We start from the raw sequence: 27378 nt of genomic DNA, 5'->3' as shown, positions 1-27378 counted from the left end.
ACGTTTTTGGGGCCATGGGAGTTTTCAGAATTTTTTTTCCCCTCAAGTACATGGGCCTCGTGGCTTCTTAGATGTTGGCAAGATATAGTTTCTCAATAGATAGGGACTACTTAAGTTATGGGGTGTAGATGGACATGTCCTACTGTATTTGCTGTATTTGTGTGGTGGTGTTTTTAGTGTATGATTTGTGACTATGTGGTGATATTTGCCTGTCCAGTGTGGTAGGAGTTACTGGGCAATGCAGTGGTGTGGATTTACAAGACAGTATAGAATTTGTGACTGTCATGTTTGGTCGATGTTTTTTGGGCTGAGAGGAAGAAAGTGTCACTATCCCCTTGGTAAAGAAGAGGAAGAATAGAAGAAGAGGAAGAAGAGATTGGTCACCGCCATGTTTGGACAAGGTTATGGTCTGCGAGGAAGAGAGTGCCATTTTCCCCTTGGCAAAGAAGAGGAAGATGAGAAGAAGAGGAAGTTGAGACGTGCCTGAGTGTTGAAGAGGAAGTGTTTTCCGGTTCTTACAGTTGGTAGTGTGCGCGTGTGTTGTGGATCTTCTCCTGTGTTTGTCTTTGTTTGCGCCACATATCTGAATACGAAAACCTACTCCTAGTTGTCGCCTCTCTGGTAAACCTCGATAACACAGTACATGGCCATCCTTCAGTACAGTATATGCCTCATTCGGCCTCCTAACCTCGCTAATCCCTATGGCATCCCATTTCATGCCCTCTAGTTCCTCTAACAGCACTGCTAAACTAGCTTCACTAGCTAGGGTTCTAGCATTAAACGTTGCCAGGGTCAGTTTCCAATGGCGGCCTGTCCAGCGGAGCCAGGCTTTCTTAGCACCCCCTGCTGCGTCACAGGTCTGACCGCCGCCGTGGTCAGTTGTTCCGCAGCCGCTGGTAACTGAGGGCCGGGGTTTTATGGAGCTTATCATAGGAGGTTGTGGCCCATTACTGCACCAGGGTGGCCAACTCCTGTTCTGGTGAGGGAGTGTGTTGCCGGAAGTGTTCACTGGCATCAGGTCGCACCCCAAACCTGTTTATGCAATTCCATCGACACGCGGATTTTTTTTTTTCATCCGGTGGAGAATTGCGCGGCACCGGGATTTGAACCCCGGAAGTTCTTAGTGCCTGCCATAGCCCTAGTTTTGACAGGATTTCCCTACCCGCCTGCTGGTTAGAGAAGTAAGAGTATTAAGTGCCAAGTAGGTACTCGAATCAGATCTCTTGCGGATACGCTGAAGCATGGATTGCCCAGCTACCGTGTCCCCGAGGCGGCCGAGTTGCATTAGTAGCTATTCTGAAGCGACAAAGCTGCACGGTCTCGATAGTGATTCATGAAGTACTGCACTGTTCACTGCCGTCTGAGGATATTCTAATGACTCTTGTTTGGCCTTTTCTGTGGAAAACGTTGAGGTGTTCAAGATGGGATGCCAACGGGTAACATCACAACTTTAAGGTTATGATTCCCCATGTGATCGCGAACTGCAGTTGTCCTTTAGCGGCAACGCTTTCACTCGTACTTGAACATTAGGAGAGTATGCCCGCTATCTACACATTTGCACGCATGGTTCTATAGACAAGGTCACAAAATATACCTGAGGGACTTTTTACATTCCTTCTATCGACTATACGTTTTATGCGCGATTTACTGAAGCCACATCCTCCACAACAGCCGAAAGTGTTGCTATTGAGGTGACTTTACGGAAGGTAAGGTCTTGTCCTGCTCAACCTATAGTCGTCCTAACAGATTTAAAATCTCCCCTTCAAAGGTTACAGCGCTAGTTGCCTGCTGATGCCTTGCCTATAAACTCTCTACGCTCGATGCAGAATCTGAACAGCAGAGGCTTTACTTTACGTTGCCAATGGGTGCTCTCACACATATATGTCAGGGGCAACAAGGTGGCAGACAGTCTCGCCCATAAAGCACTCTTAGGCATTTCCTTAAAAACGCCCCTCAAGAAAAAAAATGACTAATCAGAGAAACGGCACTCAACCATTTTGGAGTGCGGCCCACAAGCTATGTGTCACCAAGAGATAGAGAAAACATCAGGCCACTCTACTACGTCGAATTCGCACGGGCTCTGCTAGTACTTTTGTCTGGTTGCATAAGACGGTCATGACATCGTCTCCGCTATATTCTCTGTGTGTGTGTGTGTGTGTGTGTGTGTGTGTGCGTGTGTGTGTGTGCGTGTGTGTGTGTGTGTGTGTGTGTGTGTGTGTGTGTGTGTGTGTGCGTGTGTGTGTGTGTGTGTGTGTGTGTGTGTGTGTGTGTGTGTGTGTGTGTGTGTGTGTGTGTGTGTGTGTGTGTGTGTGTGTGTGTGTGTGTGTGTGTGTGTGTGTGTGTGTGCGTGCGTGCGTGCGTGCGTGCGTGCGTGTGCTTGTGCGTGTGCAGATGGGGACAGCTGTAGTGCAATATGTATTGTTATAAGTGATTGTGCGCATAGTGGTTCGGACTTCACATATATTAGGACTTTTTCTTAACACATAGGTGATGCTATGGTGGAGCAATTGGCGGCAGATAAAGCAAGACTAATTCCACCTGTAGCATGCAACAACTCAATTCAACTCCCTCTTAGTCGAGCAGTGAGTAGAGTTGTTTTCTGACTATCCAAGTATTCCGGAAGCGTAGGATACGGAAGTCTCGTTGCGGGAATCATCTGGCTGAGTTAGCACTGCCTCAACCCCGTATGGCTATGCATCACGAGCTAAAACATGTGCGTATATAGGGTGCAATGACAGGCGACCAGCATGTTCTTTAGTTTCCTAAAAACCAGCTTGTTTTCTCAAGTCCCTTAACTTTATTTAGTATCGATGAAAACTCGACAGTTTTGACCGGGTCCTTTAGAAAAGAGCAGTACAAAGCGATTAATCTAAAAAAACGATTGCAGCGCATTCTTATTTTTGGTTGAAAAAGCTTCAAAGATCGGCCTAGCTCTATATTCTGTATACTGTGCACCTTCGTCAGAGATCCAGAAGCCCAAAAATTCAAGACTGGGTGCAGAGAAGAAACACTTGGCTTTATTTGCTTTTAACCTACATGCCTTGTTGCCGTTCTTTCAAGACATCAGCGACCCTTCGAAATTGTAAGCCATGCTAAATAGATTGATAGCCGGTTACAAGCAATGGGGCGGTGAAAGCGCTGGTGTGAGCCATTCAACATGCCCAATCTTTTCAAAGGGAAAGCATTCAATCGCTCAGGAATGGCGTTCGCAGTAATTGGGCGCAAGATGTGTCCGCGAAATTTAATGGAATTCCGCGGGTTCTATATAGTTAGCGAAAGGCATAGCGACAGATAGTGATACTAATGATAAAGAGAGAGATAGTCTCACTCTCTCTAATGTGGCTCTAGAATGCGAGAGAGCTCTCTCTCGTAGAGAGAGGAAGAGGGTCTCTCTAAAATAGAGGGAGGCACCCTTCCCTATGTTTCTCCTATTTCTCTTTCAATACCCTCCCCCATATCTCTCTTTTCTTCACTCTCTCTTATCCTTCCTCTTTCTCTCTTTATCACGAGAGAGCAAACATAAATACAGTCACTCTGCTTTCTCCCTCTCTCTTCAAGAAAGAGTGGAGAGTTGCAGTGATTGAAAGATAAGGAGAGTTCTTTTCTGTCTTGTTCGCTATTCGGAGAAGAGTCTCCGTTTCTCTTTCTCTCCATATCAAAAAGGACAGTCTCTTCCTCCCTCTCGGAAAATCAGGTGCGTTCCAAGGACTGCAGCATGCGACCAAAGTCATTTCGCCTTGCTGCACGATGGTAACGTAAGGGCTCGCCAGAAACGTTTTTGTTGTACAAACCGAACTCATGACAGTCAGCGGAGTCCTGTGGCATTCATCGTCACGCCATCGGCAGCCGCGTCGAAAGGCAGCACCTGCTTACCTTAATCTACATTTTCAGCAGGAATAGCGCATTTTCACTTGCGAGTCACAGGTTTCCGACGTCAACTTACGCTATAGCTAGAAAGTCAGCACCGCAGCAACGCATCTGCCGTAAGCGCTGGGAAAAGTGCTGGGCATCGGTCGTTCAACGTGTCACCTTTTGGTCTACCTGGAAATACCAGAGACAACCCGACACTGATTTAACACTTCCCTGTTTAAAACACCCTTAAGGTGATATAGGAGCAGTGAAGAAGTTTCTGGAATAGAAAATGGAAACGGCGGCATTTACGAGCAGAACTACGAGTACTAGTGCCATCTGTTGTACTCAAATCAAACTGCTTTATTTAAACAGTGTAAATTTCAGGACTACCAAGAGGAACAATTATCATTGCGGTTTCTGAAATAGTTGAAAAGAAGTAGGTTCTCTGTGAAAAAAGTTTACAGCTCAGTGATGGAGCTCACACAAACATCTAAGGGATAGAGGCAGAGCCAGAAAAAAAAGAAATTGTGGTAAAAACTTGAATGTTCCATGAGAATCTAAGAAAAGGTAGTCAGTTCTTTGCATGGGATGAGTTAGAGCATTGTCGACGTGAGCTTCCAAGGAAGGAGATTTGACAGACCCAAAGCAAGCGATTAAAATCACATAACTTTGCTTGCTATCTATTAACGCAAGAAGTACAGAAAATAAAAAGTTGAAGCTTGAAAACCTCTTTTTGTTACACTATCGGTATATATTGTTAGAACGAAAACCGTTTTACGTAAATGACAATGAGACTGGCGTTAAGGCAATTGGTCACGAAGCCAAGTCCTAAGTTCACCGAGGAGATTAACTATTTCGTAGTGTCAAAGTCGCCATGAGCTGTAGATGCTATTATCGTGATTAAATTTCAGATCATGAGTTTTTTTAAATGTGTCGATTTGTGGCACGCCCAGGGCGGCTTACCAGATTCCTAAGTATTACATATTCTAATTTAAGCTAAATGACCATCTGTTTACAAATGACAAAAATGTGCCTGTCATTTACTAGGAGCTTGAAGTATGGTTGCTCGACATCAAGTGACACAATAGTTAATATGATGTCTTCCCTTAACATTGAGCAAGTGACAAAAGAAAGCGCGCGCATGTAAGTTCTAACCGACAACTTTTTGTGCGCAAAATATATGACACGGGAACTGTACAAGCTCAGGAGGGAGTTTTGAGAACAGAAATAATATCCTTTTTAAGCACACAGTGGAGGTAAAACCAATATTTTTGAAAATGATCGATGTTCGGTACTACAAAACGGGAGGCTGTGTGTCACTAACGGCTATTTTGGCTTTCACCTTGACCCCACTAATGATAACATCAAGACTTAAGTTCATGGCAGCGGTTGTCTGGCGCCATTGATGATCGTGTAAACACATTGTATGGCTAAACTATCATTAAAGTTGCCTGAATCTCTACATAACTCTCAATTTAATTCACAACAAATGTAAAATTAGCTGACGTTGGAAGCCGCGAAAAATATATACACTAGAATTTGTAGAACTAAAGCAGCTACTACAAAAGGCAGGTAATAAAACATTTTTTTTCGCCATAAGCATGAAGCGTTCGTAAAATATTCTCTCAAAAGTAGCGGCTTCATCTAACGGAAACTATCTGGAAATAACAAGAATAAACTTCAATATATTCGTTATACCTTGCGCAATACAATTGAAGTGGATATCAATAATTATCTTCAAATTATAATTACGAATTCTGAAAAGTATCCACAAAATTATACTTCTTTTGTGGTAAGCGACCTACTGGAAACGTATTGCTAAGTATTTTCGGCATGATGACGTTCTGAATGATTTTCGTGACGGTATGCCGAACATGGTACCTGGGTCTCTAACACATATTTCTAAATTGTTCTTAAAACCAGACAACATGCATCCCAAAAAAAGCGTCCGTACAGCTTTACTAACTCCAAGAATTAGAAAAAACGATTGTGCATCTATTTACAATTATCAACTCGTTCCTATTATGAGTACCTGTTGTAACTCGTTGGCATCAAGGAGATTTTTCAAACTTGCACGAAGTTTCGCCATTTCTGCTAGTAAGATATAATTCAATAAGGCCTTGGACAAATGATACCACGGAATTGTATCCTATAAATTAGAACACATGCTTTCCGCCTAGTATTATTCATTGCATCAGTGTGTAGGAAAGGGACAAATAGGTTGAAATAATGACTTTTCCTAGGATATGGTTCTTGGTAGTACGGCAGTTGCCCGGAGTACTGTGTTTGGCTCTCTGTTTTTTCAATCTATGTACACGTTTTGTTTGACGTCCATGTTTGTGATCTTTGTAGAGATTGTTCGCAGATAATTATTAAGTTAAATTAGATATCTGGAAGTGACCATGCTATTGTCGAGAAATGTGGTGCAGCGATTGCCAAATTTTGTTGTGCGGAGATGGAGCTTAATTAGGAAAACCTCTGCTTGTGTCCGTAATGCATAAAGAATGCCAATAGCTTTTTATTTCAGTTGCTTGTTGTTATCCTAACTAATAAATGTATCTGTTCCACGTTTATACTTGACACAGCACCTTCGGCGTTAAGAAAGATGTTGCTCAATGAACGAAAACTAGAACATGCACCTATTACTAAGATCACTGCCTATAAAGCCTCTATAGGATGGAAACATGAATATGCGTCTTTGGTATAGATCTTCATTGAGCGGGAAGCGTGGCGTGATATGGTCCATAGGGTCACGAAGAGTCGGACACGACTGCACGACTGAACGGAACTGATTGTATTGATATTAGCACTAAATAGCGTTCAGAGAATGTATGTGCACCTTAGCTATGTACGTCTACAAGGGAATATTAACCGACTATTTTATTTTTAGCAAACAATCTTCAATCGCAAATAAAGCGCCAAAAAGATTGGCCTCACATCACAAATTCATAAATAAATTTCTATAAACTAAAAACTAAAGGCGTCTACAGCAGATTGTCTTACGCCAACTAGTATCATAAGTACGAGGCATACTATGCAACATTAATAATGCCAATATTTTGCAAGGATAATACTTATAATAATTTTTTTTCAAGAAATATGTCTGAATTGAATGCTGATCCCCACAGCATTGTCGGTTCCCATGAGGTTTGCATTTAGACAGAAAGTGCTTTCGTTCGATTCTCTTTTTGTGATCAATTGTTGTTTTTATTAGTATGATGCCTGGTGCTGTTATTGTGATGCATATGGTTTATTATAAGCTACAAGTTTTGTCCAGAACCCCTCCTCTCTGTGTCAGTGCTTTAGCGTAAAGTACGCGAAAGTAAATAAAAAAAATGTAAGAATTATAAAAGTGAAACTACCTAGTATAGACGACAATAATAACAGCGCATCCGTTTATTTTTCAAGCGGCTTTTTTAAAACAAGAAATTGCATCGACTCTGTCTTCTATACTTCCTTCCCATTTTGTCATATGAAGTCTCGCTTTTCAGAGAATGATATTGAAATTTCATATGAGGCAGTTAAGGATTTGAAAAGGGAATTCTTAAAGCAGCACTTCTACCCGTCTGCCTCGGAAGCGATTTAATTGAAGCATTTCTATTTTCGTCTTGTAAAAAAAAAAAACGTATTTTTTCACTCGGTTGGCAATGAATTTCCAAAGAACATACAACTGAACGAGTGACCGTGCTAAACATACCCTCACTCGATAGGTAAAATGACAGACTCATTTAGTTTAGCATTAGTGGCTACCGCTACGTTCTACTGCTACCGTGCGCCGTCAGCCGTGCACACACTGATTGGCTCTTCCTACAGAATCTGGTGGCAATCTTCGGGCACGTGGCGCCACCTGGGGTTATCAGGGTGATCCGGGCATGCAAACTGACGCCCGCGCAATAGCGGTAGGCAATGGCGGTCAGCTGCAGTACAAAATTGAAAGTCTCTATATTTTGACTCAGTCATTATTTTAATAAACTCAATATCTCGTTGGTTATTCGCAGACATTTCTTGGCTTCGCCTGTTAATCAACATGATGTCTCGTTGCCTTCTTGTGATTTCGGGAGCCATACTATGGGTGTACACGATGGAGCTCTTCCCAACGTCCGCCCGATGCTTCGGATTTGCAGCCTGCTTTACAATGGGCCGAATTGGTGCCATTTTCTCACCCTTCATGAGAGACCTGGTAAGCAACACAAGTTAGACCCAAGCACTGCAAACAGGCTTGAATACCTGAGTACTCGTAATACTTAAGTGGTACTGGAGAGTTCTCTTTATACTCAGTTTTTAGTAAGGTCTTCCAGTGCAGCCCGAACCCAGCCTGAAAATTAGGAACGAAAATCTGCCCTTTAGAGAGCTTTATACATTCTTCTTGTTCAAACGATGCATAAGGATTTTAAATTAAAACGAATTAAGCCGTGCTTGTTTCCGTAACTCTGCTTTCTCTGCAGTGACCGTTCTAGCTGCTGTCTCTATGACATCATGGCAGTGTGTTGCCTTACCACTGTATGATTTTGTGAAGTTCTATGCTCTGGACAATACAACACCACTAAGAAAGTGCTACAAGGGCGAAATATTATAGATTATCTAAAATCTAGCAATTCATTCTCTTGCGCATTCCAGATGAAGGGGGATAAGAAGGATTGATATGAAGTGGATGATAAAGCAATATGGCAAAAGGAAAGTGAATGTAAAAAGATGCCCAAGGAGAAAATTAGCGAGCTATGAAAAAGGGCGAGAGTTCCTATCCGCAAATAATTGCACTACTCAAGAAATATCAGCCCAAAGAAATCAGTTTTCACAAATAATTGGTATTATTGTATCAGGCTCTTACGGACGACCAGTCCAACATAAAAATTCCTTAGCAGCTTCTTTCAGCACTACGTAATGTTAGGTTGACCTTTAGATATGGAACTTTTCTTTTTTAAACTGCTCCCCCTTTCTAGGCAATAAAGGGTCTATATTCGCATCCTGCATGGATTTATAATATAGCCGACATCACAGAATTTTCGAATTCTCCTGTTAACACTGTTTAGGTTTTGAAATGCCTCGTGCTCAGTGGTTTACGACGTACTACAAGAGAAAAAATGGTCCCTGACTGCCACAAGAACAAACATACCCTTTTCATCTGAAAATATTTAGAAAAAACTTGCCTCCCATATTTAGGCATTTTTTTTATTTTTTACCTATTACAGAAGGTTAAACTAAAATAATTCTGCTTGAATAGTCCTCGCAGAGTTCTACATAAGTTGAGAACAACGCAGAGGACTATGGAACGAAAAATTGTAGGGATAACATTAAAAGATAGGATGCGTGGGGAGAAGATAGAGAAACAACTCAAGTTACCGACATTCTAGTGGAAATCAAGAATAAACGGGCTTGGGCAGGACCTGCGTAGTCCTATGAGAGGAATAATGATGGTCGTTAAGGGTAACAAACTGGATTTCAAGGTTAGGAAAGCGTAGAAGGGGGCGGAAGAAACTTAGTCGGGCGGATGAGGCTAAGAAGTTCGCAGGGTCAAGGGGATGCAGCTAGCACAGGGCCGAGTAATTGGAGGTACAATATGGGAGGGACCTTCGTCCTGCAGTGGGTATAGTAAATCTAATGATGATGATGAGTGCTCGCAGAAATACATAGGTTTTTTCACATTTCAACTTAACTTGAAGTGAGAATAATTTGGAAGTATGTTGTAGAGCTTACCACAATCGCTGTGTTTTTGTAGGGTGTCCATGTGCACGTCGTAGCTCCGACTATCGTCCTCACTGGCGCCAGCGTTTGTGCAGCCGCGGCTGTCTCCAGCCTACCGGAGACTCTCGGGCTGCAGCTGCCGGATACTTTTGAAGAAGCAAATAACATCGGATTGGACCTTAAGGACACCGCAATTGAATGACTTGGTTTTTTATAATAATTCGCACGTGCTACAGATATTTACGCATGTTTACGTGTCAAGCAATGCAAGATTTGTAACCTTTTTGCCCGAATATGTACCATGTGCCAATGTTACAACAGTGCATTGCAATTTCACAATGCTCACTACGTTGAGTGGCATATAAGAATTTTTGCGGGCAGTTCTATTAGTCACTGTTAGAAAAATGTGAAACGTAATGTCCGAACGAATTGATCATCTAGCATGTGCAAATCTCTTTATTACATATCATTTGCAGTAATGTTGCATTCTCAGGGGATAATTTTGGTATGGTTGCGTCATAAAATGAATGAAAGTTGTTGTGTGATATATTTCTGCTAAATCCTTATGACAGAGCTATTTAACTCAAATACCTTGCATTCATGTCACCTCTTTCGACGTTATTCACGCTGAATACTTAATTGGCACTTGGCAAAGCAGTTTTCATTTTTTCTGCTGGAAGTTTACAGCTAAACATTTCGATGGTAGTCGCGGTTTCTCCAGCATGCTAGCTTCCAGCTGGCACAATCGACCCCACTGAATTGATGCGCATGAAGCCAACGCTGGGAAATTATCAAGAATCTTTCACCGTTCAAAGGAACGTCTACATGTTCTTCAGGGTTTGTTGGGCGTTTATTTCACGAAGTTACGAACTTTAACATCATTCAATTTTTTAATATCTTTAAATAGGAGCCTTGAGTGGAAGAAAGGAAACTACATAACTATGAGCGCTAATAACACTGATAAGTCAAGTTCGGCGAATGGCCTGGGTCTGCCTTTTTTTAATGCATTGCATGAAATAAAACAACGGCAGGCTTCCAGTGTACGCTAACTAATATCTATTGAATGCAGTACGCTACCTTATTAAAGCGGTTTTTGTGAAGAACAGCGGCACCAGTGTCACCTGTGTACTATTTGAATGGTTATGAATAACTCAGTTCTGCCTCCCTGAAACGCTTTCTACTAAAAAGAGCATCGCCGGGGCTGCGCTTCCATACAACAACAATTACATGCGGACATGTGCTGTCATTGGAAAACGGTTTGTCCAAACAAGAGTGGAACCATCTCACCTTTTCGCTAGCTCACAAAATGTGCCTTGTTAACGGCCAAGAATGATTCTAACGAACATCGGCCTCGTGGAGGTAATTAGAAAAGTCAAACTTTTAACATTCAGTTTTGTATGCCTTTCACGAACATAACCAACAAGGGTACATAACGCTAGCGATTTAGAACTGGCATTTTCAGAGAGCTAAACGTGGGGACAAATTGAAACCTTTCATTTTTACCGCATTTTTCGCTAGTTTTATTTCTAACATGAGATTCGCAACGTAATGTACTGCGCAATTTCGTAAATTATCAAAACGCGGACGTTTATGGTTCACATTAGGCACCGTGTCTACATCGCGCTCGAAGACAGCGGACACTTCACATATATCTAAGCCATTTAAGATAAAATACAAGAAATAAGTAGTTTCAGCAATAAATTATTTGTGAGAGTGCATTACCAAGCAAAATTTAGGTGACAAAAATTATGAAATTGTGTGAAAATCTTAATACCGCCAAAGAAACAGAACATAATGCGTGCGCATACGCACATCATAGAGCTCTTAAGCGGTTTCTCGAAAGATTATTTAACCTCCTGGAGCTTCAATAGGTTCCGTTCTGTGTCGCCATAGAGGTATAGTGGTTAGGTCATACGGCGTCTGTGCCCAACACAGAAGGAGCACGACACGAGCTCTGCACATAACGCGAGTGTTGTGCGCTGTGGAAGCTCTTGTACATTATCCACTAGCCCGAACCCTGACCTTTCGAATATGCCATTTGAGCGATCACCAAATATGAGCGATCACCAAGATATTGCTCACATGTTCATGACATTGTTCTCTTAATAACGTGCTCTATAAACCACACCGCTAACGTGCATTGCTTACACCATATGTGAGGTTCGTAAGTTTAAGGCCTCGTCTCCATAATGAAAGCAGCAGGGGAAAAGAACCTTCTAGTCATAAATCAAAACTGCTACGGCTGCTTTGTAAAGTCGGATGTGCCACGGAGGTAGAATTCATAGCTGCGAATGAACAAAATGAGGCGTTCAACGAATGAGCGCAAAACGCCATTACTCTTTCTAGTAAAAAGCCGCCACATATCCTAACAAATTAAATGATGCTTCTCTAGAATATTCTAAATACTAGCACTTACGTTTGATTCGATCTCTGGAACTTTGTTTGCGAGGCAGATTCGATACAGGCTAGGTCACACAGGACTCGCTTGCGTGGGTGGCAAACATCGACTATTGAGTCTTTATTGTGCAATTTTTCACGAGTCTGTAATAATCATTGCGCGTGAAAGGAGAGAGGAACACCAGTAACAATCGATAACACCATTACTTCGAAGCCTTAGAGTATAGGCAAGGACGTAATGCTGGAGTGGAAGTCGTCTATACAGTCCAATGGTCCAGGGTTAAGCCTGTGGTAGCGATTTTGCCCTGAGCAAGAAGGGGCCTTCCAAGCACTTGGGAGCGCTTTTTTCTGGCGTTACCAGTGTGTTTTAAGTGCCTAAATATTTTATTACGAAACTAATACTATGAAAGCAAAAGGAGACATCGGCTGGCTGCAGCTACACCCTTGAAAGGCGTAGCTACGCCGTTATGAGGCGTAGTTACGGTCTCTATAAAAAAAAGCAGCTTGCTAAGACATTTGAATTCGCGTTCCCCTATACCACAGGGAGCAGCTGCCAACACGGGTTGCTCCTTTCATATGGGAGGGTGATATCAGAATCAGCCTGTCAGAACCGTTTGCATTCTCGTTACCCGTACGACACGCAGGCACGTCCATACGGCTTGGTTGAAGCGTTACTTTATATCTCGGCTGGTAGTTTAACTATCGCGTCATACTCTTAAGGGATGAGCTTACAGTCCCCAATAATGTAGCACTGATGGGGTGTTATAGGGAAATAATGCAGCAGGCAAAAGAAGCTACCGCCGTTGCTTTCGGCATTAAACAAGGGTTAACTAGAGTTAAACCACAGCTATTTTTTATTTCTGATGCAATCTTAGGCAAGCCATACTGGACGTCTTAGAATTGAATTAGGCTATTTCTATTTATAAAAGCCTTGACGATGCATGTCATAGCAATGGCGCGTTTATAACTCTACTTCAATGGAAACGTCGTAGCTCAACTTCAACGTCAAACCTTTCAGCCAAGGTTTGCACTGCAAATGTTATATAGTTGTTCACCTTATGTCCAGAACAATAGCACTGGAAGAATTGTAGGTCTCAAAGAAAGCCAGTTAAATTACTAAACTCAAATGTGTACTTTATACGACATCATGGAGTCACATATCGTTAGATAGCTTATGTCGATTATAATTGCACTTGGCAAATTATAGGTCCTAATGAAGTTAATTATGATGTAGTGTAGCACCTACGCTCAGTGAGTGTCGTAAAGAAGATGAACATAGGTGGAAATATGCGGGATGGGGAAGACGACGCAAGAGATTGGCTTGCCAGTTGAGCGCTCGGCCGGAGCGCCGACCTGAAATAAAACTTTCTCTTAGATTGAATAAATTTACTGTAGCATTTTGTGGGTCATCCTTATATAGCTTATACAGAACATGAGTGCACTGCACTACCTTCAGGTTATAAATATATACTGGTAATTAGCTATTTGTGAATAAATGTTACACTTATGCTATAATTTAAAGTAACCTGCCATGGCGAAGGTTGTGTCGAGTACGATTGCATTAAGCTAACGCCATTGCACTACGGTAATGTCTTAATTTATGGTGATTAATAATTATGAGTAAAATTAAACACTATGCTTCAACTTCAAGTTATATATCTTTGAAATGGTGTCGACAAATAGAATTCAAAATCAAACGCTAAACAGTGCAAATGCTAAGAAAAACAGAGCTAATTCTCGTAAAACAAGTTATATATGGCCATTGCATTGAATTTTAGAGGCAGCCTAATACATCTTCCTCGATCGCGATCAGACCCGTGACCTGAAAATACCAGGTGAATGCCTTCTTCAAGGCATGCTGCGGCTAGATTTACAATCTCCCTTAAAAGGATACAACATATGTAGCACCGGCCTAAAGTAGATAATAATATGCACAGCATTATATACAGGTTCTAGAGATTATTTATTCCACTCATTGGAAAGGAAGAAGAGAACAGTGATGTAATTTTCAAATTAACAGTAATTTGAAGTATGAGAAATAGCTACGAATGCACGAAATCTGAGTAAGCATTAAATTCCGGATTATGAAATAAATCCAAGAGGAAAACGATAGCTTTAGGTGCTTCACAAAATCAAAACACATACTCCTCTAAGTAATAAATCCGGCCGACATTGACAAGGATACAGGCAACTTTATCAAGGTTGCTCTGTAACTGTTTACCCTTCAGTAGGTATATGATTGAATGTCCCTTATTGAATGGGAAGGCTCATGGCTTCATCGATTGTGCAGAAACGCGACATCTCTGAGGTAACAAATGTAAATCAGTTACTTAACGTGCCCTGCCCCGCAGGAATGTGTAGAATCCGATTTTCCTGGTCCGGCGAACGTGGAAGGTTTCCGTAGCGGTGGCTAGTTAACGCCCGAGGACGCCCTTCCAGCTTCACCACCAGTCGAAGTTCTTTCATTAAAAACAACAGACATAGGAGTAGGAGAAGATGCAGGAGTGCTCGAGACCTTGCTATCAAAATTAGCTGTTTGCATAGATAATCTTCCACTGTGCGAATGATGCCGGCGCAAATTAACAGGGGCCTCTCTGTGTAGATTGATCACACAATTTGCGTCAGCACTGCCCGTTAGGTGTTTAAGCGTGGGCAGTCCTTAAAGGAGGAATCATGAGGGCCATGGCAGTTGGCGGACTTCAGAACAATCGCGCGGTAAACGTCGCCGCTAGCGACTCAGAGCATCTAAGACACACGATAAAATAATTGCAGACGCCACTCACGTGCCCGACCTTAATGCACTTTCTGCATTGAAGTGATATGAGCACGAAAGGCCGAAACGGGTGTCGAAAATGCCCAACCTTCACATGCGATGGTATGCACTCGCCATTGAAAAAGAGCTTGATGAATTTCGATCTCCCGAGGCGCTGCACGTGCCGCATGGAGATGCTATTTGATGCTCGCTTGATTAAGACAGGTAGATCGGTTACCGCAATGGCCACACCGACATTGTAAACGACGCCGGCGCTCGTGCCGTTGGCCTGAAGAATATGTAAGCGCACACTGATTTCGCCGAGTTTGTTGATGGCGGTCAATCTCTTCAATTCGCTCCGCTTTATGACATAAATGGCGTATATGTTTTGTAGGGATTCACTCTGACGGGCTTACTCTTTTCAAGGACAAGGCCTTCAAGGAACACAGGTGAAACTTGCCTGTTGAGTAGGTTCAGGTTTCCTGTTGGCGCTTCTGGCCTAAACAAGACAATGTGTGTCGAGGAGCCTCGCGTAGTGATGCCCGTAGACGTGCCTGATGAGAACGAGTCTTCTCGTCGGCGCAGTCTTCGTTTAGCTTTCTTGCAAATCACCAGCACGAATCCGTCATCGCTTGTCGAAGGGTCGAAGGGTCACTACTAGCAGCCGAGTACAACACGCTGGCCTGACTGCTTGCGTCACCCGAACGGTAAGGCGGTTCCTCTGGGTGACCGCTGCTTACGCACCGGGTTCCAAAGGAGGTCTTGTCTTCCTCGTTGTCTCGTGAATTTTGATACTGCTGCCCTCAGTTGGTGCCCATAAGTGGTAACGAACTATTAAGAAGTTGTGTCTTAAGTAAAGAATAATGCATAAAATATACTGCGCAATACGCCAAAGCTGGCGCCACGCCACAGTTATACTCTTCAGATGGTCAAAAGGCCAGCAATGACCAAAAAAATAATCCGCACAGGCTGTTTCAACTCCTTTTGTGTAAACATGCGCAATATATATTTGCGAGGTTTGTATTATAGAGTGCGATTTTCTACAGGCATTAATATTCTTACAGCAGTTGAAGTACACGGTGTGAGAATTTGCGAGTTCCAGCCTAGTGTCATTCTTCAATATGGTCTCTGGGTTGCGGATTCGTTGAAACCTCAATTTGAAATCACCCAAGAGCTGGTGGTGTTATTAGTACAAGAAGGGAACACAGCCGGAGAGAAAGTACAGTTCGCGATAAGCGAACTCTTGAGAGTGAGTAATACCTTATGTAATAGGCTCTGATAAGCTAATTGGTTCATTTAAAGCAAGCGAGTAAACCTTCGCGAAAAACAGGACTGAAGGGACGCACTCACACACACAGGCAGTCCGGAAAATATTTTTTACTTCCTAATTCCTGGTCGTGTTTTTTGCGTTACTTCGCCCCACGCTTGACATGATTTTGGGGATCTAATTTTGCGCGAGAGGGGCACAACACTTGGCATTTCAGCCAGGTCAATTTCTGTGTGGTGACACATGCTGTCCGCCGTAGACGAAGACTCGTCCCTGAGTCCCGACGATTTTCTTTTTGTCACACAAGATGCGATCTTGCAAGCTCAGACAGTCGTTTTTGTTCCCGCGCAGTCTTCCAGAATGCGACAGGGGTATTATCAACTTGTTTTAAACCGCACGCCTGTAATGTGTTGAAGGCAATTGTGCTGGTTTACATTAGGTAGCGAAGTACTGGAAGTAGTAGGCGAATATATCTACTTAGAACAGGTAGTAACCGCAGATCCGGACCATGAAAAGAAAATAAGAAGAATAAGATTGAGATGGAGCGCATTTGTCAAGTACTCGCAGATTAACACTAGCAGTTTACCGGTATCGCTCATACGCGTCAAGTGTGTGTGACCAATGCGGAGTCGCCATAAAATCATTTCTGAAAAACGTTCTCTATTTTGACATGATTTCCATTCCCCCAAATAATCTTCACTACCTACAGCTTGTGATTTGCCTCGCTACACCATGAAGACTACCATTTCTTCTTTAGTTTATAGCGCACTAGCGCCACGCAGTCTATGTATGGAACCTGTTTGCAACGGGCTTGAGCGGCGCAAATGCCTGCTCTCTTGTTGCCTCTAATGCCGACATGACTTGGGACCCAACAAAATGTTATGTCCTGGAGTAGATGTTGCTGATATATTATGTATGATATCTGCACGCAGTGCAGCAACTTCGTTGTTCTGTTGACGGCCTGTCAAGGCACTTAGGGAGTCTGTGTAAATAATACTGTTTGCTACATTCCCAATGGCCATTTTTCATACTGCCATATCAATGCATAACACTCAGCAGTAAACAAGCTCTTACACCTAGGTTGTCTTACTGTTTTTCCCTATTTCCTTGTATTACTGCCTTTTAACATGCAATATAGTATTGGAGCCATGTGTATAAAACTGTGTGCAATTCGATAAATTTTCATTAGGAGCAAAGAATTCTTGAAAAATATTTTATGTGGTGTTTTCTGTTTAGAAAACAGAGTTAATGTGAAATCACAGACGATGGACGGCTTATCCTGATGGTAGTGTATCGTGTCCTAATTCAATATCAGAGAGGGCATTTAGTAGAATGGAAACCATCGGAAACAACATTAGGAAAAGAGAAAAGAAGGCACAAACCACAACGCTGGTATTTAGTATTCCCAGTTCTCGGAATTTATCCTCGAATACAAGTAGCGTGGGTATGATTCACCGGGTTCTAATGTTGCACAGCACTCTGGAGCCGCACTTTGTAAGAAAGGGTAGCATATATGTTTTGCTAATTGGCGTAATTTGGGAATGCAGGCTTTGTTCTTGTATTCCAGCGAGGGTTCATTTGTTTCAACATAGATACTGATTATGGGAGAGGTTCTGTATGCACCAGATGCGGGACTCAAACCCAGGTTGTGCACAGGGCCCAGACGTTTTAGGTATGATGCTCTTGCAGACTAGTATATTAGACAATCGTAATCCAAACAAGACAGTAGAGCAGAATGATAAACGCGCAACAGGCATGTTCTATCAGACCCCGAGTGTTTTCTTGAAAGAACCTTGGGCATATTTAGAGATTTGGTAGCTTCCTTTTTGAGAGTATTGATATGAGACAAGAATGTGAGTTTTCTGTCAAAAGTTTTGCCCAGATATTTGTGCTCATTTTACCTGGTAATTCAGTCTCATTCAGGTGCAGAGTAGGATAAGTTTGTATTCCCCGTCGGTGCGAAGACATAACTGCCACTGTTTTCTGTGTAAAAACCTTAAATCAATTTTTGTGTGCCCACATGCTTAGTTTAACTGTTAGCTCTACTTGCCTCTTACGCGTTAATATGTTGTAGGAAGTGCAAACTATTTGAAGACCGTCGATGTAGACCGAGTAAACTATAAATTTTGGTATTACTTTGGAAATTGTTCTTAAAATACATCCCCGCAGGACGCCATTTTCTTGGGTAAAGGTTTTTTACAGTGTAGTACCAAGACGCCCCTGAAATGTTCGTTTCGATAGAAAATCATTCAGAACGATCAGCATTATGCCATTGATCCCTAAGTTGACTAGGTCGCACAGGCTCCCGAACCTCCAGGTTGCGTCGTACGCTTTGTTAGGTAAAAAAAACGGCCAGACAGCGTTGCTTGTGTATGAAAGCCTCTCTGTGTTTTTGAGGTGAACCAGATAGCCTGCTGTTGAAGATGTCTTTCTATAGCCGCATTGGGTCATGCCCAAAAGATCACGAGATACAAGAGTGAACATTAATCTAATATTAAGAACACTTTCATATGATATGGCTAGACAACTGGTGAGGGCAATGGGCCTAAAACTGCTTTGGGATGTGGATAGTTTTTCTGGTTTTAGAAATGGTACAATTATGGCTTTCTTCTAAGCATCTGGGAGTATTCCGCAAATTCATATTTTGTAAATAAATTTGAAAACTGTTTTGCTTGAACCTACGGATAGATTGGCGAGTATTTTATAAAGTATTCGGTCAGGACCGGGTGGAGTTCGCTAGTGCCAAACGTGAATGACAAAAGCATGATGCGGAACGATACAGGGGTGCCGTAATTCTATCTCTTGTCAAACGTTCTTTGCACTACGAACGCCCTACGCGGCAAACTTTCCTTGATGAACGTCATCATGCGACTCCAACGCCGATTCCGTGATTAATGCGTAATGGCACATTGCTTACGAGTATGAATAAAATTAAGTCCGTATTCGTGGATTATTACTCGACGTTGTTTAGTGCCACTCCTCCAGCGAGAAGTTGTGACATTATCTCGCGTTTCAAAGCCATGGGGACCCCTTTAGCAGGTGCTGATTGTTCTGTAATTAGCAGCTGTTTCATGCAGCAGGTTGTAGAAGTGGCAATCGATCAGTTACCTCTCTCAAAAGCACCTGGTATTGATGGAATTTCCTCTGAATTTTAAAAAGCTTTTAAAACTGCTCTTGCTCATATCCTGCTATGCCCCCTCAAGGCATCAGCGAGTTGCAGATTAATGCAATATTCTCCATCAACACTTATCCCTTACTGCTCCCATTCCAAGTCCCTGGACACTTCCTCTAAGGAAGCTGTTAATAGTGCTAGGGAGATCGTGTCTCCTTGCCTTCATTATAGGGATTTTGTTACTTTTGTTACTAAAAAAAAGAAAGACATAAAGTACCATCAACGCTTTCGTTGGCCTCACCGACTGTTGGCTTCTTTCCTTCACACACACACACACACACACACACACACACACACACACACACACACACACACACACACACACACACACACACACACACACACACACACACACACACACACACACACACACACACACACGCACACGCACACGCACACGCACACGCACACGCACACACGCACACGCACACGCACACACACACACACACACACACACACACACACACACACACACACACACACACACACACACACACACACACACACACACACACACACACACACACACACACACACACACACACACACACACACACACACACACACACACACACACACACACACACACACACACACATATATATATATATATATATATATATATATATCTTCTGTACTTTCAAGCTCGCCTACACCCTGATTTCGGAATGACTGTATGAGTGCCGAGGTTTCTGTTGAGTCAAATACTTTTTCGTAATCAATGAATGCTATGTATAGGGGTTGGTGTATTCCAAGCATTTTGTATCCCCTGGCTGCTGGTATGGATATGATCAATAGTAGAGTACAATCAAATCTAAAAATTCCCTAGTTCTGTCAGCGATTACCTTAGTAAGCACCTTATATAATTGATATTAAGGTGATTGGCCTATAAGTTTTAAAATATTAGCGTCCTATTTCTTTTATATTAAGATAATTGTAGCATTATTTCATGGCTATGGTACCATCGATGACACCAGGCATTGCGCCCACAGTGGCCAGTTTTTCTATCACGATATCTCCCCCGTCCTTCAACATACCTGCAGTTGCCTGAACGAACCTGCCCAGCTGCTTGCCCCTTTTCATAGTTTCTAAAGCTTTCTTAATCTCGTCCTGCGTCACTGGAGTAACATCTGACTGTTTTTCACTACTGTCTATCTACTCACTCTCATGACTACTTCGGCTACTATTTATTTATTTATACACACTACCCATAACACCTTCACTGGGCATTATTTTAGGGGGAACATATATACAACAGACATATATGTAAACAATAATTATTTCTGAGTAAGTAAGTAGTAATAAACAGATCAGTTTAAACTTCGTGGGCTATTTTGACTTTTCTGTCCATATTTGTGATTTGTGCCTGTGCCCAATTTCCCTTTACTCCTTATAGGCCACCCCCGTTCCTTAGAGCATGCTCAATTTTCCCCATGTCATACTTCCTTAGACAGCCACTTTACGCTTATTGCTTACCTCTGATATCTGTGCCAGTTGTAACCTGCATGTTGGAATGGGCGCTTTTGATTCTGGCGTTTCGTAATCAAATATTCGATCGTTGCGATCCCCCCAAAAATAGCGGGATCGCAACGACTAATGTATGCCTAAATACATTCAGTGTTGACACGCAGGTCAATATTCATCAATGTATACCATGATGTGTGCGATCTTGGCAAGCCATCGAATCTGCCCCTGCAATATCGACTACATTAACCCACGATAGATACAATACCGGGAAGCCATCTCCACGTTTAGTAAAATAGTGACCATCATATTACAGTATATGTTCCAAGTTGACAGGTCCCCAATGATGGCAGGTGAATATTGACAAACCAATGGTATTATGTGTCCAATGTTCGCTAGCCGTTACAGCTCCTCGGGCCATTTCGACCAGAACACCCAAGATGTACACAATGGTGTAAGGCGGGGTGATATTGATTATTGTAGGCCAAGTTATATTCAATGTTGAGCCCTCTATACTGGCAGGACATCTTCGACTAATTTCTGCCTGCAATTCTCGCAAGACTAATTTATCAATGTGTGCTATGATATGTGCAATGCTGGCTAGTCACCACAGCTCGTTAAGCCTTATCCCCAAGACAACCAAAGATGTATATATATTGGGAAGTCACTAAGACTGGCGGCATAATACTGACCAAAGTATACCAAGACATATTGACTGCTGACAAGCCATCTAATAGGTAGGACAATATTTACAATTGTATGACATGATCCGCGCAATAATGAAAGGTATTGAAGCGGCCGAGCAATATCTACCAGTATATATTATTTTGCATGTAATGTTTGCAAGCTATTCGCTGCGCAAGATCATAACTGCCCACTATTAGGCAGCTGAATACCAATAGGGGGAACATGTTTTTCATTAATGCAAGAGTAGTCAATGTTATCTCATTGCTGTATCTTAATTAGTAGCTCCATTGGCAGCACCGGGCCAGTGTCGAACCAGACGTTTCCAATAATTTTCTATATCTTGACCCATCGCATGGGCTACCTGGAATTCGTCTGCTGCTCTTCTGAATGTTGCACCCAACAATGTGGCTCCTCTAGACTCCTACGTTTATTGCCCTTCTCTGCAGGTGGCTGAGTCTTACCTTTCCGCTACTTCTGGCCCGGAGTTTTGGCAAACATCACTGAATACTTAATCATGCTTTTTGTCTTGATAGCATGTAGGTAATCAACTTTCCTTCTTGTTGGCCACAGGGAGCATAATCTTTCTTATCTTTTTCGTCTGACTGGACCTCGATTTGCTTATGTGGCACTCTGCCGCCATTGCCGGCCACGGTGGCCATCGGATTTTTGGTTAAGCAGCCCCAGTTCACTCCTGCCCACTTCTATCGTCATCGACGATTTTCTGCAACGTCGCGCTACGTGCTGTGAGTAGCGCCCGTAGTAAGACATTTCTTTTGATGGGCTCACAACGTTTAGGGCACCGCCAGCATTAAACCCAAGACGTCCCTATCTACCATTTTCTTACTAATAGCGTGATAAAGCGTTTTCAGCATGCACTGTTAGATTTATCCTTGGTATTCGCTGTGACCAAACAAACGTGGACAAACTTTTATTTTTCGTCGCCTCTGCCTACAATTCTGCAGTTCAGTGTGTTGTATTTGTTTATTACAAATACAGAAAGCTCCCATGGGGTATTATCATAGAAAGGTTAATTACAGTAAAAACATGTCAACAAGATTCATACAGCGGCCGCAAATGCGTTCTGACACTAAACACAGTAATGCGTAATATTGACAATGTCGGAACCACCAAAGAAAAGATTGGCGTCGAACTGAACGAATTCTTTATAGGGCGAATTTTCCCCCGCACAATAATTGGGCGATTCGGCGGTGGCGATAGCAGCAATAGTGCTTGACCGTTGCAGATTAACGCCCATTGCATGCCCATTGAGGCGGCTGGCTCTCTCAAGTCACTTGCTTCTAAAGCGACTTTCGTTCGCAGTACCCTCAATAATTGATGGAAAAAAAGAGATTATTAATATTATTATTATTATTTGTCAGTACTTAGTTTAAAGTCGGCGCAGAAACATCCAGATAAAGCATCCAGGGCATACTGGAAGAGTCCAGAAAGATACAGAAAGAGTCGTGTTTTCCTGTAGTCATTGTCGACCAACCTCGACGCATCTCGCGCTACAGCGAAAGTGATAAAGGATCGTTTCGGGACAACGAGCATGAGGCTACAATGAGTTAAAACGGGGTCATGCGCCAGTCGAATGGACCATGCCGCATGTTGGCGCCTGTTAAAAAACAATGATTTGAATGATTGACGGTACTACATCCCCTCTTAAAAAACATCACCTCGATGCATCCAAAATAAACGAAGAAAGGTAGACACTTTTCAATAACATCTAGGGCCATATTGCGTGTACTAGGGGTTCATGCACAAAAAACGATTTCATGGGGCGCACAGCGCCGCGGGGATTGTGTCCCATTGCCAAGAATGACCTCTCAGTCCAAATATACGACCTGATAAAGTACCTTGTATGCGCCAGTGTCGGCATAACAGTTTTTCACTGAGTGCACAGTGGTGAATCGTCGTCAAAACCCATTCTTTGTCTCCTGGCCTCTACTGTGCCTTCCGTCCTCGCAACTTCCATCTTTGGGCGTCGGTATGTTGCTGGTTTAATGCGCATCAGGACAAGTCACCGGGCCATTGTCTGCCCCTGTAAGTAGGAGGTGACATCTAGGTTGTTTTCTGTCACGAGCGGCCGGACTGCGTTGAGCAACGTTGAGGGCTCCCTGCTTTACACAAGCTTGAACAGGGTCGCTCCGTGGTTTCCTGGATGATTGTGTTGTATGTGATGAACACGTAGAGCAGAATCGCGTTCCAGGTCTTGTGTTTGGCGTCCATGTACATATGCTCAACTGTAGATGTGCTAAATAACTACATAGGTTTGGGGATGTTAGGATGTTGTACATCGGTGGCATGTATGACTATAGGTCAAGATGGCTTGCGTGCAATCCGCCACAAATTCTCTTCCCCTGTCCATTATGAGGACTTCGGAGGAGCCGTGTCACAGGTGAATGCGTCGTACGAACAACTTGGTGTCTTCGTTTGCCGTACAATTGAAGAGGCGTTTTGGTTCAACATAGCGGGTCATGTAATAGGTTGCCACGATGACCCACTGGTTGCCTTCAATTTTGCTGAAAGGGAATGGTCGGGGGCGGTATAGGGCGCAGTGCCCAAGCTGGTCTGATAGGGGGATTCCTTGCGTGAGTGTAATCACAGCCTGTTTTCGCGTAACTTGCAATGTTGGCAGTTAATCCCGCCCAAATAATATTTCTCGAATTTGGAGCAATGGGCTGCGAGTCTGAGCACCCCTACCGCACGTTTGAAGTTTCAGCTTATTTTAATTTCAAGAAGAAATGAGGGACCCGAGACAAAATGTAAACGTTCATTCACTTGACGGCACTCGGGCTTCATTGCATGTCAACAGCGAGATGGTGGTAATAAAAATTTCAGTGCATCTAAAATTCAGTATTTCACACAAGAGTAATAAATATCGGCTTTCTTAATCTCATAATTCATACTGCGAAAGAACTCAATATAACTGCACAGCATGGAACATCAACAGGACCACTGAATAGCATCAAAATGAATGTAGCATAAAATGCAGAAAACATAAAAGAATGAAAGAAAACAGCACAGCATATTACATTTCTGGCAAAAAAATAAAAGTATTGTTTCCTTATTAACGTTTTCAATATAAACCTTATTTTGGCGAAAATAATTTAACATAGAGGGCAGAACGTATGCGAGCATTTGCTGGCCACATGTTCTCGCGAAAGGCGCAATCCAAGTATCTGTAGAACGTGAAGAGTGTGTTCGTGTAAGTGAATAAATTAGCGATATAAAGTATTGTAAACTGAGGGGTAGCTGGGTGCTTTTTGTAGCGAACGGGTAAGTTGTGCTAATAGAGATAGGCCAATAATAATTATTTTTAAAACGGGCATGCTATGAGCGTAGTAGTCTGCTCCTGCTATATGGCGAATCGACTTTTTTTGGCGTGAATATAATCGATTTATATTTCTTTGTATACTTTTACCCTATACAAGAAACCATTAGTTTAGTTGAGACAAAACAATAAATTGTATAAATGAAGCCTAATTTTGGCCGATAGAAAGAAATGAAATTTCGCTAATAAATATACTGTTTTTGACAAGCGTGAGATTGTTTCATTTACATGCCAATTCCAGGACAGATTTCTGTAAAAGAAAAAGCCGAGTGCATTTACTTCATAAACAATTTCAATTAAAGAATGGCCAAAGGTTATACAATTATTTAAAGACTTGTTTGGCAACGTAGACTGTGTTGTGAAAAAAAAAACATTGCTTTTGATTTGGTCACATTTATTTATAACGAATTGAATTGGCTACATGTGCTCAAATGACCCAACGATTGATTTATGTTGTTTAGAAGCTGCCTATATAGTCATTGCTTCGGAATAAGTGTGTTGTGTCCGCCACGTATATTATATACTCTGGCCTTGCACTAATATTACCAATGTTTTTGACATAAAAATTAAATAATAGGGGCCCAGAATTATTCCTTGAGGCACGCCTTTTTAGCCTATTTTAACAGTTTGTGTACGATTTCCCGGGTACGAAAGTATTACCTCTTGGGGCACACCTTGAACTTCATATATTTATAACATTTTTGACCAATGTCCTGTGATTTAAACATCGAATGCCATTGAGTAATCAATGTATATACCAGCGACTAACTCGATTTTCAAAGCTCTGTAGACGAAATTCTTTTTGTGTTAGTAGCGCCAGATCAGAAGATCTGCCTTTACGAAAGCCATATTGTGCGAAACTAGTTAGAGAACATTTATCAGCAAAAGCAATGATTCTAGTTTGTATTCATTTCTCTAAAGACTTAAAAAACTGCCAGAATAGATACTGGACGGTAGTTTTACAAGTTATTAGTGCGTAGCCCTTCTAGCTGCAATCATAGATTTCGCCGATTCTATCTGAAGCCGCTCACCTTCTCTCTCTTCATGAACTTGAAGTAAACAAAGAGAAGTTGGTGACCATCGCGTCGCGTGGCTAGGCATTGAGGAGGCGTACGGGCCGCACAGATGCAGCAGAAGCTGCCGTCCCTTTCTCTCTGTCGGTCTTTCCGTGAACTTGAAAAGGAGAAAGAAAAGGGGACGACGGCCACATCACGCGACTTAATAATAAAGAGGCGGAGCGGCCGCACAGATGCACCCTATGGGAGAGGAGAGACAGTGAGAGTTCTGGACTTGGCGGCCGTCACCGGGAGCGTTGTACAGGCGTGTGTTGGTACGGGCTGAGCAGTCGTGTGTCTCTCGCGCGTTCTCAATCTCGGGATCTCTCTCACTCCGCATCAGTCACTCCTCAGCCTTCACGGACCCCAGGCGAAAAAAACTACAGAACCGCGTCAAAATTATGAAAAAATATTCTGTAGTTCTGTAGTAAACGTCAAACTTTTCTGTAATTCTGTAGTTTTTCTGTACTATATGCCTGTTGTAAGTACGCCTGGAGCAGTTTTCTGTTGTAGGTACAGACATTCCTTATAATACTACAGAAACATCGGTTGACATAACATATTTCCAGTCTACAACAACACAGAAATTTTGTCGTAACAGCAAAAAATGTTCTGTAGTGTTTCCGACTTGGACAGCAGACGGGTACGCGCGGTGCTCCCAGGACCTGGGCTCCGAGCCGCTCGCTGCGTCGTGAAGCAGCTTGAGCTTGCCTCTGGACCTTAACTGGCGCTCACCTGCAAGCGCATTTTTCTGCTCTTGGATTTTTTTTTTTTTTTTTTTTATCTTGGAGATTTTATTTCACAGATCTGAATGAGTTGATACCGAAACTCTCGAGCACCTGTTTTGCTCATGCCCTACCATTCTCCTCAAATCTTTTTCTATCCGCCTATGATCCAAACCCAGACCTTTCGGACGTAGATCATTGCATTCCAAAGTGGATACAATACATTTTGCCTGTTTTGTTAAATTGTAATAATAACCACTGAGCATGCTGCAGCAAAAGATGAGGACGCGGCTGCGTCGCGCATTTCGTTCGAGTCGCAATGAATGAAGCCGTGCCCCTTGGCACTGCTTCCCAAGGTTGTCGTGCTCGACTTGCTGAAGTACGATGGTTACGAAGGCAGCGGGAACACGCGTTTAGTGATCCTGATATTGTAGCTACACTGTGCAAGAATCTAGAAGCACAAATAATAATGAAAGGTGCCGAGCATGCTCAGACAAAACGAAGCATAAAAGATCTAAAATGCATGAAAAGTCATCATCATCATCATCATCATCATCATCATCATCAGCGTGATTATACCCACTGCAGGGCGAAGGCCTCTCCCATATCTCTCCACCTAACCCGGTTCTGTGCTAGCTGCATCCACTTGACCCCTGCGAATTTCTTAATCTCATCCGCCCACCTAACTTTCTGCCGCCCCCTGCTACGCTTTCCTTCCCTTGGAATCCAGTTTGTTACCCTCAGCGACCATCGGTTATCCTATCTTCGCACTACATGTCCTGCCCGTGTCCATTTCTTCTTTTTAATTTCCACTAGAATGTCGTTAACTTGAGTTATTTCTCTGACCCACTCTGCACGCATTCTATCTCTTAATGTTACCCCTACCATTTTTCGTTCCATAGCCCTCTGGGTTGTCCTCAACTTAAGTAGAACTCTCTTGGTTAGCCTCCACGTTTCAGCCCCATAGGTGAGTACAGGCAAGATGCAACTG

At 42.7% G+C, this 27378-nt stretch overlaps 1 protein-coding gene across 1 annotated transcript in view; it reads left to right on the top strand.

Annotated features, from left to right (window-relative positions):
- Positions 1 to 10602, top strand: part of LOC146174261 (solute carrier family 22 member 1-like) — a 52521-nt gene extending 41919 nt beyond the window's left edge. Inside the window, exons 9-10 of the mRNA XM_084583997.1 lie at positions 7851 to 8032; positions 9569 to 10602. Coding sequence (XP_084440123.1) covers positions 7851 to 8032; positions 9569 to 9736 — 350 coding nt within the window. The 3' untranslated portion in view covers positions 9737 to 10602. The remainder of the gene's footprint in view (positions 1 to 7850; positions 8033 to 9568) is intronic.
- Positions 10603 to 27378: the final 16776 nt, after the last annotated feature.

The sequence above is a fragment of the Amblyomma maculatum genome, chromosome 11 (genome assembly GCF_055883805.1).
Source record: "Amblyomma maculatum isolate TAMU_Amacu chromosome 11, ASM5588380v1, whole genome shotgun sequence".
Taxonomy (NCBI): Eukaryota; Metazoa; Arthropoda; class Arachnida; order Ixodida; family Ixodidae; genus Amblyomma; species Amblyomma maculatum.
The sequence above is the reverse complement of the archived record's forward strand: the minus strand, read 5'-3'. Positions and strand labels throughout refer to the sequence as shown.